The sequence below is a fragment of the Physeter macrocephalus genome, chromosome 6 (genome assembly GCF_002837175.3).
Source record: "Physeter macrocephalus isolate SW-GA chromosome 6, ASM283717v5, whole genome shotgun sequence".
In the NCBI taxonomy this organism is placed as follows: Eukaryota; Metazoa; Chordata; class Mammalia; order Artiodactyla; family Physeteridae; genus Physeter; species Physeter macrocephalus.
In genome coordinates, this window is record NC_041219.1 from 36,404,081 (window position 1) to 36,415,513 (window position 11,433).

At 43.6% G+C, this 11,433-nt stretch overlaps 1 protein-coding gene across 1 annotated transcript in view; it reads left to right on the forward strand.

Annotated features, from left to right (window-relative positions):
• Nucleotides 1-10,186: 10,186 nt before the first annotated feature.
• Nucleotides 10,187-11,433, forward strand: part of LOC102991931 (voltage-dependent anion-selective channel protein 3-like) — a 10,763-nt gene continuing 9,516 nt past the window's right edge. Inside the window, 1 exon segment of the mRNA XM_055085173.1 lies at nucleotides 10,187-10,413. Coding sequence (XP_054941148.1) covers nucleotides 10,187-10,413 — 227 coding nt within the window.

Here is an 11,433-nt window from a genome sequence, read left to right on the forward strand (position 1 = left end):
AGGCCCGCATACCGAAAAAAAAAAAAAAAAAAAAAAAAAAACACAAATGTATTATGGTACAGTTCCGGCAGTCAGAAGTCCATAATGGGCCAGCGGGGCTGCATTCCTTCCAGAGGCTCTAAGGCAAGTAATTATGATTCGTTATGATGCAGGACATCCCTGAGTCAGGCTTTGCAAAAACAACTTCTTATACTAAAAGCCCCATTCCGTGGAGCTAGAAGTACTTAATTTCATTTTTCACCTTTGCCATTAACACCCAACTGCTGATGCCAGAGTACCTGTTCCAAGTAGGGCCGCTGTCTTTTCTCCACTTTCTCCCTCTTGCTGTTGGAGTCACCAAAACCGTACATCTCAGAACTGCCGCTAACGTCATTTGGAATCTGGAAACGGCCCCCATTTGTCAAGCACTTCCTGTGTACCTGGCATTTGTTACCTCATCCTGTGCTTTCCCCCCTCAGTCTTCACCACAACGCCTTGCCAGAGGAATGGTCATTACCCTCATTGGACCCGTGAAAGGGGACATTCAGAGAAGCCATGTGACTTCCCAGCTCACGCGATGAGAACACAGTGTTCACTGATCTAGAGAACAGACACCGTCCCCCACCACACAGCTGACGGTCTCCGCCAGGGTGACAACCCCTCCACACGGGGCTCCAACACGACTGCACTGTTTCAGACAGTTCTTGTCCAGGAAGATGAAGATCCAAATAACTCTGTTCCGGGAAATTTCTGAAAATCCACATATCCAAACTACAGACTATTCAGCTAGCCCACATCGGGGTGAATGGGCCCTTTCTCAGAACTCTCAGCTGAGGTCATCAAACCGCTGCTTACTCTGCAAGGCTCACTTCCAAACCACACCTCACCACGCGCAGCAGTCCCCCACCACTGTACCTCAAAGTGTGTCCCCTCACTGTCAGGCCCCTGCTTTGAAAGACCCACATTAACCAGACCCCTAAAACACTATCAATTTCCTGCCTTTGAAACATCACTTCCCCTTCTGTGATGTTCCTAAGACTGGCAATGTAGTGGTCCCCCTACTGCAATAAGCAATGTGTTTGGACTTGCTTGATCAACAGGTTATTTTGACCTAAGAGTCGACAGTCAGTCACTGGTTTCTCAAGTAGCTTGTGTGCGTTCCCAAGGTGTATGCACATTCTCTTCAGGTCCCTTGAGCAAGTAAACCTTCACAGGTACCTTGTCCAACAAAGCAATGGATCACCGATGGTAAGTCTATGGGAACCCTGCCTCAGAGTCAATCTGGTTCTGCTCCAGCCTCCAGAGTATATATCCTAGACTTATCCCAGATATTCTCCGGTCCCCTTGTCAGTTTCCATTGTATGCTACAGCCAACTAGAGCCTATCCAAGAAAAGATCTAGAATTGCCTTGAAGATCCCAGTTGCACTAAAAATACACCTGGCATTTAAGGGCTGGGACAGAAATGAAATTCCCTGGGTCCATATATCAGTAAGCTTTCACTGCATAACAAATAACCACAAAACCTCATTGTCATACAACAGTAGGCATTTACTTTTCACACTTTCGAGCTCAGCTGAGGTTTGGCCTGGGGGTTCTGCTATTTTAGCTCAGCTCAATCACATGCCTGGGAGTTGGCCGCTGATCTAGACTGGCTTCGGCTGAGGCTACTGCGGGTGACTCAGCTCAGCTCCTCTTGTCTCTCACCCTCCAGCAGGCTATCCCTGGCATGTTCTCATGGCGATGCCAGAGGACCAGGAGGTCAAGTCCTGCTGTTCAAGGCACTTACAGGCCTCTGCTTACATCACGTCTGCTAACATCCCACTGGCCAAAGCCTGAGCTCAGGTCAAGCAGGGAGGGTACTACAGAGTTCTATGGCAAAAGGCACAGATGTAAGGAGAGGCAAAGAGCAGGGACCAGACGATGGCTTCTCCTCCAAACCTCCACCTCACAACACATGCTTCCGTACAGCTCCCCATAAAAAGTAAGTTCATCCCATGAGGTTCAATCCCTGGGTTTCGATTTTATAAACAATTTGCTTAACAAATCAAGACAAGAAAGCAGACCCTCTTGCAGTTTTCAGGATTTCTTATTCCTATAAGATGTCATCCCTGTCAGCCCCATCATTTACCAGATAAAGGTACTGGGACCCAAACAGCTGAAAAGACCAATTGAAGTTTACATAGTTCTTTGGAACAGAACTGAGTCTAAAGTTCAGATTTTCTAAAACCTAGTCATTGTAATTTCTACTATTTCTCCAATTACCTTTGCTATAGCATCCAGAAAAAAGTCATTTGGGGTTGACATTGTAGCACTTTAAATTAAGTTGAGAGAGAAATCCTTCTCATCCCACAAAAATACTAACTGTGTGCTCTCCCAGAAAGAGGCAATGCATCCCCAAAGCAATTTGCTCCCATAGAGCACGGGCATCCCCTCCAAACGTGCACATGACCTAGCGCAACCCTAACTTGCAAAATCCAGGAGAATGTGAGCTCTCAAATTCACACTCAGCTCAGCCTCCAACTCAAGTCTAGCCCGCTTGGTTCAGCACGCTCCCCAGCGCAGGCCTGCCCAGCTCCTGTTCAAATACAGCTTCCCTTTGCTGACACCAGTTGCGCCAGCTGAGCGGCTCTTTTGAACCACACAACAAAAAGACACCAAAAGAGGCAGCTTTCAAGATCTAATCTATGGGTAAGACCACACCTCCCCAGGCAAGCGGGGTGGCTGTCAGCTGTCGACGCAGGGCCACGTTCCAGGGTGAAGCAGCCCACAGCCTCTGCCCAGAGCCACCCCCCTCGGCCTGATAAAGGCCTGGCTCCATCCCACAGGCGACATTCCTCCACAGAGCAGCTGCACTTAGGTTTTCATACATCCCATTGTCCTGTTGGTTTAATGAGGCCTCTTGGGCACTGTGTTTGTAAATGACAGACACCGTAACGTCAAGGCCACGGAGACACAAACCACCTTGGGTTCTGCCGTCTCAGAAGCTTGCACCATAAAAGGAAAATGTTTTTCACTTAAAAATAAAATACAAGCGCAATAAAATCTACATGACCGTCTGGAATTTATTAATTTATTAATTCTCCTCTAGTCCGACAAGTCATTATAGCAAAGTGGTAAAAAGCATAAGCTTTGGAGACACAAACAACTCCCACTCCACACTTGCTGAATGGCACAAGTTGTTAAACCACTTGGACCTCCAATTTTCTTGGCTAGGAATGGATATCAAAATTCCACCTTCCTCAAAGGGCTGCTGGGAGACTGAGTGAGGTCATGCGTGGACAACACTTAGCCTGACATCTGATATTTTGTAAGATCTCATCAAATATTTATATAATTTAAAAAAAATAAATGTGTGTGTATATATATATATATATATAATATATGTAATTTATCTTACCAAAATATATGTGATACTGGAAAACAATAGCCAAAATTAAGTACGTGTGTGTGTGTGTGTGTGTGTGTATATATCACTATTAAATAAACCTCTTTACCAGGTCTTAATCCCCTCTCTACCAAATTAGAGAAGATGAGTTATTATTTGGAAAGTGATTACAAAATGATTACAAGCAATGATAAGTGCTATATAATTGTCAGTTATTACCTTTATTCTTTTTGATCACATTGTTGTTATCATTATTGAAAAAGAAACAAACTATAGAACCTTTGGAACTGGAATTTAGTTAACTTGACCAATTGATTAACTAATGGGTTTCTTTGCTCTCCAATTTTGGGAGAAAAAGGAAGGTGAAATCTTATAAGGGATGGAGATGAACTATGGTTAGAATTAGGTTCGTGCAAGGGTCAACAAACTAGGACCACAAGGCAAATCTCCGCCACTGCCTACTTTGGTAAGTAAAGTTTTACTGAAATACAACCCCACTTATTTACACATTGCCTATGGCTGCTTTTGCAGTACAATGGCAGAGATGAGTAGTTGCAAAAGAGATCTTATGACCAACAAACCTAAAATATTTACTCTCTGGCCTTTAACAGAGAAAATTTGCTGACCCCTGGGCTAGAAAGAAAGCCACAGGCCTAGAACAGCCTTTGGTACATAGTAGGTCATCAGTAAATATTTGTTGAAAAAAATGAATGAACTGAATAAATAAAAAGGCAGGAAGCAGCTGATTTACTGCTGGTCCTGACCTATCAAGGGCTTCATGAAGTCACAACCACTTCCTATTGACGTGTCAGCTCTATTATTGTCCCAGGGAATTGTCTGAGCCATTGTTGGGAATGAATAGGGCATAAATATCACTTGTAAATCAGACACAACAGTACTGGGTCCCTGCCAGTGGGCTCCAAGTGTCCCATCCTCTATTCAAGCAGGAGAGAGGAAGCTGGGAAGAGCGGAAAATACCCTGAACTTTACATTGAGATAATACAGAGAATAGAGAGAGGAAAGGGGGCAGACTCTAAAATGTGCATTTTGTCTCTAGTTGTAGCAAAGGAAAAGGATGTGGCCTATTCCTAATCCTGCTAAACTCTACAGAGAGCAATAAGAAAAGCAGACCTCCACATCAGAGAGATCAGTGAGCACAGGCATTCTGAAAACAAAAACAAGATAAAAACTTCAGTTTAGGTTTGGCTAAGGCTTGGGTTGGACTAAAGTATTTGGACACAATTGTCTGCTAAAACTTGTATCAAAATCCCTAGCTGAGGGACCTAATCAAACTTACAAGCTTTTGCACAGCAAAGGAAACTATAAACAAAGCATAAAGATAACCTATGGAATGGGAGAAAATATTTGCAAACGATGTGACTGACAAGGGCTGAATTTCCAAAATATACAAATAGCACACGCAATTCAACAAAAAAACCCAATCGGAAAATGGGCAGAAGAACTAAATAGACATTTCTCCAGAGAATACATACAGATGGCCAACAGGCACATGAAAAGATGCTCAATATCACTAACTATTAGAGAAATGCAAGTCAAAACTACCATGAGGCTGGGCCCGTGAGCCGTGGCCGCTGAGCCTGCGCGTCCGGAGCCTATGCTCCGCAACGGGAGAGGCCACAGCAGTGAAAAAAAAAAAAAAAAAAAAAAAAAAAAAAAAAAAACTACCATGAGGTACCACCTCACACTTGTCAGAATGGCCATCATTAAGAAGACTACAAATAGCAAATGCTAGAGAGGGTGTGGAGAAAAGTGAATCTCCTACATTGTCGGTGGGAATGTAAGTTGGTGCAGCCACTATGGAAAACAGTATGGAGGTTCCTTAAAAAACTAAAAATAGAGCTGCCATATGATCCAGCAATCCCACTCCTGGGCATATATCTAGACAAAACTCTAATTTGAAAAGGTACATGCACCCCTATGTTCATAGCAGCACTACTCATAATAGCCAAGACATGGAAACAACCGAAATGTCCATCGACAGATGAATGGATAAAGAAGATGCGATACATACACACAATGGAATACTACTTGGCCATAAGAAAGAATGAAATAATGCTATTTGCAGCAACATGGATGGACCTAGAGATGATCATACTAAATGAAGTACGTCAGAAAGAGAAAGACAAATACCATATGATATCACTTATATGTGGAATCTAAATATTACACAAATGAACTTTTATGAAACAGAAACAGACTCACAAACATAGAGAACAGATTTGTGGTTGCCAAGGGGGCAGGGCGTGGGAGAAGGATGGAGTGGGAATTTGGGGTTAGCAGATGCAAACTATTATATAGAGAATGGATAAACAACAAGGTCCTACTGTATAGCACAGGGAACTATATTCAATATCCTATGATAAACCATAATGGAAAAGAATATAAAAAAGGAATATATATCTATATATAGAGAGAGAGATATCTGAATCACTTTGCTGTACAGCAGAAATTAACACAACATTGTAAATCAACTATATTTCAATTAAAATTTTTTTTTTTTAAATTCCTAGCTGAAATGTGAATGCCAGGTCTTCCCTCCTCGGAATGTGGGCTCTGCGCAGGCCCAGGTTCATCTTTGATCTCTGTTTCCACTCACAGAGCTTAGCACATTGCCCTGTGCTAAGGGGCCTTACATACAGGGCCTGAGCAAGACCAGATGAAGAACTGAAGCAGGTCTCAAAGAAATTGTGAACCAGCTGCCCCAGAAGGCTGCTAGATAATAAGATCGACACCTGAAGATACCCTTGGTGAAGAGAACTGGACCTGGATTCCTGGATCCACAGTTTGCCCTGAGAATTTGGCCCAGTATCTCCCTCACCTCCTAGTACCAGTAACCTGAATTTCCTCCAAGAAACTACCCTTTCCCTATTCCCAGCCGTGTGCTTTAGCTGATGACCCCTTTCCTAGTCCCAGGGATGGATCCTAATTGATTTACATGTATCACATCCCTCTAGCCATGTTGGCAAGCTACTTTATAAGAAAAACACTAAAATCTCCACGGCTTTAGTATAATAGGGTTTATTCCTTGCTCACATAACTGATGGGTGACTTTCCTCCATGCAGTGATTTAGGGACCCGGCTCTTTCTGTTTGGTTGATCTGCCCACCTTATACACATGGCACCAAGGTCGCCCTGGGGGTTATCTCCATTCCAGTCATCCAGAAAGGAAACAAAGTATCAGGTTCATGTCACTTCTACCCATATTTATCAGCTAGAATTCTGTCACAGGGCCACAGCGAACTACAAGGGAGGCTGGGAAATGCAGTCTAGCTGTTTACACAGAAGAAAGAGATGCTTGATTTGGTAAACACTGAGTTGGTCTCTGCCACAGATGCATTTAACTTAATCACAGCCAATGATATGTGAAGATAGGTTTACTGAGAACTCTGGAGAAAAGATATTCTCTTTTCCCATTGATTGGGTGGGAGTGGGGGGAGGGTGCCTGAAATCCTGGGACTATTAAGCAATCTGGGAATGGGGCCAGCGTGGAAAAAGCAGAGCCGAGACAAGGATCGTAAGTCGTCATTCGAATCCTGAATCAAGCAATGCCTGAGCCAAGCCTATCTTGGGAGTTTTCACTATTGAGAACCAATACATTCTTGTTTTTTTTTTTTTAAATTTTATATTGGAGCATAGTTGATTAACAACGTCGTGTTAGTTTCAGGTGTACAGCGAAGTGATTCAGTTATACATATACATGCATCTATTCTTTTCCTTTCTTTTCTTTTCTTTTTTTTTTTTAATTTTTGGCCGCACCCCAAGGCATGTGGGATCTTAGTTTCCTGACCAGGGATAAAACTCGTGCCCCCTGCATTGGAAGAGCAGAGTCTTAACCACTGGACTGCCAGGGAAGTCCCCATGCATCCATTCTTTTTCAAATTCTTTTCCCATTTAGGTGATTACAGAATACTGAGCAGGGTTCCCTGTGCTATACAGTAGATACACATTCCTTTTTCGTTTAAGCCAGTTTGACTTGGGTTTTCTTCCACTTGCTACTAAAATTATCTAAGTTATACCATTACTGTTGGCTATCAGACTCCACCCTCCTCTCCTCTCAGTTCCGTTGATGGCAAAGAGGCAGCAAAAAGAGGTTAAGGGTTCAGAATCTGTAGCTAAACTGCCTGGATTTGAACCCCAAGCTTGCTCTTGGGCACATGACATCTTTGTGCCTCAGTTTCCTCACTGATAAATGAGGAATAATAATAGTACCTGTGGCATAGGATTGTTGAAGATTCGTGAGGTAACATGTAAATGCTGAGAATGGAGCATAACACGGAGTAAGACTATAGCAATACTTGTCATGATTATGCGGTGCCGTGCCAGACCTCTGCTGTTCCCACATTGCCTGCACTTCCAAGACTCCATCACCTTTGCAGCTGCCTGATGCTTCCCCAGTCTCTCCTCTCTTTCCCTCCGCAGCCCTCTCTTCTCCACCCCTGCCTCTCCTACTATCTTAATTGGCATGGATTGTGGGTAAAAAAATTCTTTTACTACCCGGAACAGATCCACTAGCTCACCCAGCATGAAATGGACTTTTTGTGTGTTTTCCATCTATTGGGACAGAAAATCTTCCCTTGGAAGGTGGCAGGAGGGGACCCAAGGACACAGTCCAAAATGCCACTTTCACTCTATTAAAATGTAAGGGACATAAATATAAGGAAGATAGGTATTAACAACATTAGCAAATGTTAATAATTGTTGGAACTGGTTTAAGGGTACATGAGGGTTCATCATACTCTTTAATCTCATATGTCTGAAAATTTATATTTTATGATAAAATGCTTAAAAAAAAAAAAAAGAAAATGTAAGGGACATGAGGTGCTCCATGAACCAGAGGCAACTGTTTATTTTCTCAAATCACCTGTCAAGGCCCCATGAACCTTATTTGACATGAAATCTGGCATCTCTTTCTAGAAGATTCCTCCCCACCCCATCTCATTATCCGCGAACCCCAAGGAACTGTACAGTCCAAAATAGGGGTTCACGTGGCTCCCACGCCCAGGCTGGGAGAAAATCGGAGTCTCGGGACCTGTCATTGCCCCTTTTCGCCACACGGGGTCACTGTTAAAAACAGATGCTGTAGGTCCTCACTGCCATAGCTTGCGAGGGTCCTGGTACCTGCGCAGCTGTCCTGAACTGACTCCCCAAGGACGTCCACCCTGAACCCCGTACCAAGCGCAGCAAGGGGGCCTGTGGCACTCCCAGGGCGACCACTTTTAGGGATCGGCTCTTTCAGTCCACGTGCTGAGCCGCCTTCCAGAACATCAGCCAACCCCACACTCCCAGAATCAGGAATCCTTCTAGCATCCTCCTCAAGGCTTCACCATTTTTTCAAATTGGTTGCATTAGGCCTCCTTTCTGAGGAGACCATCCTCCGTGGCTCCGAGGTGTTGTGCGTCTGGAAGGGAAACTGCCCTCAGTGATTCCAGGCGGCACCTCTATCTCAACAGAAAAGGGCACACAACACATTTAGAATCAGGCAGCCCAGCCTGCGACAGGACCAAGTCGGTCTCTTGCTAATTCCTCGTGGGCGGGAAGGGAAGCGAGAAGGAAAGGAGCTTGAGGTCCGTGCAGTTCACCTCTGCCTGCCACCCTGTCCAGATTTTTGCGGGCTCTCACTTCAAGGGATTGCTTGCCCCGCGTCTGCTGATACAACTCCTTCCATTATTTTTATTAAATCTACAGGACACGGAAGAAAATATAAATTTTGTGCTTCTTTTTGCTAAAATCCCATTGACTGTCCTGTTTGGACTGTTTCAGATAGTTTGTGGACTCTCAGGGGGTGGCTCACATGCCTTTAGAGCAGGACCACAAAGGACCACAAAATGAGCCCCGACTAAAGGACATGAGATTTTTTTTTTAACTTTTGTTTTTTACCTAATCTGCATCCCAAAGCATGTGGTAAGTGATTTTTTTCATTATAATTTTTGTAATAACCTCAATGCATACAAAATTTAGGTAATCATTATACAAATATACACTGTATTATAACAAATGCTGGCAGTAGGTGTATTTTTTTAAGAATAGGATTAAAAAATCAGATCTTTGCTTTTTCAACTGCCTGAGGTTTCTTCTCCCTGTTTTTCCTTCTGCACCTTCTTCTCCTGCTGCCTTCCTCCCTCATCGTCTCACACTTTTTACCCTCTTGAGATTTCATTTTTTTACTCCCTTGATCGTTGGCCAACTCCAACTGAAATGTTTTCATCAATTATTTATTGAATAAAATATAATATTCCTGTTCTTTAAGAAACAGCTTTAGTGAAACTTTTTTTTACATCAAAGACACAAGCATACACCGGATTATGAAAATGTAAGGGCTAAAATTATAAAAAGCTTCTAAAAAAAATCATAGGGGAAAAGTTTCATGACATTGATGTGGCAATGATTTGTTGGACATGACACAAAAGCAGAGTCAACAAAAGAAAAAAATATACAAGTTGGACTTCATCAAAACTAAAAGCGATTTGTACATTAAGGGACCCTACCAACAGGGTGAAAAGACAACCCATGGAATTGGGAGAAAATTTTTATAAGTTATATACATGATAAGGGATTAATATCCAGAATATATAAAAAACTACAACTCAACAACAAAAAACAAACAACCTAATTTAAAAGTACAGGACTCAAATAGACATTTCTCTAAAGAAGATACACAAATGTTCCATAAGCACATAAAGAGATGTTCAACATCATGAATCTTTAAGGAAATGCACATCAAAATCACAGCGAGATACCACTTCACATCCATTAGGATGTTTTCTAGGAAAAAATTTTAAATAACAAGTGTTGGCAAGGATATGGAGAAACTGAAACACTTGGGCACTCTTCCTGGGAATATAAAATGCTACCGGCGCTGTGGAAAACATATAGTAGCTCCTCGAAAAATTAAACAGAACTACCAGATGATCCAGCTGTTGGAGGAGGTCATGGAGAGGACGTTGACCACCGATCGACCCTGGCGTCGGAAGCTCCTCACCCCTCCCCTGTCCTTGGAATGTGCATTCCGCTTGCCTTCCCTGAACCGGTAGATGCCCCAAGGACACAGCCTTGAGATAGCAAGGGGTTGTTGAGACCATCTGGACAGTATAAGTGACTGAACCCTGTTAAGGCCTCTATATAAACTTTTAAGATTCTGGCAGGCGGGTGCGGAGATCTGCTCATCTTGCAGCCCCCGTGACAAGCCTCATAAGTAAGTCCCTTTGCTTGTTAAAACTGCACTTACCAATCTGGAACCATCTGCCTCTTTCTTGGGTCTCTCCTTGCCTTCAGTGTACGGGGGCCAGTTTCAGATTTTACCTGGGAAGCTCCCAAGTTTATGAACTGACACCAGCAACTCCACCCTCGGGAACGTGAGAGGATTTCAATCTAAAATGGACCCGGAGGACAGGAAATGGAGACTCTCAGGCATGCGCCCTGGGAAGAATGGAACTTACCAACAGAGACTGATTTTCCATAAACGCCTGATTTACAGAAGACGGAGACTTATCTCCTGACCAATAAACATCCGCCATGAATCTCTCCCCATCCTCAAGCCAGTGAACTCGCTGATTGGACTCTGGCTGGACTCCCCACTCTTTGCACTACTTGCCCATAAATATTGATACAACCCGCCCCAAACCCTCAGTGACTCAGCTGTGGCTTATACAGCATGCGTTTCCCAAACTGCAATTCCTCTGCTATTCCTGAAAAAAACTCAATTTCTGCTCATTTGAGCTTGCCCCAGTTTACCTCTTTATTTGGGTTGAAAGGTATAGACCCAAAAGAATTGAAAGCAGGGACTCAAACAGATATTGGTACAACCATTTTCACAGTAGCATTATTCACAATAGCCAACAGGTGGAATCAACCCAAGTGCCCATCAAAGGATGAATGGGTAAACAAAATGTGGATACATATACAGTGGAATACTCTTCAGCTTTAAAAAGGAAGGAGGGGCTTCCCTGGTGGCGCAGTGGTTGCGCGTCCGCCTGCCGATGCAGGGGAACCGGGTTCGCGCCCCGGTCCGGGAGGATCCCACATGCCGTGGAGCGGCTGCGCCCGTGAG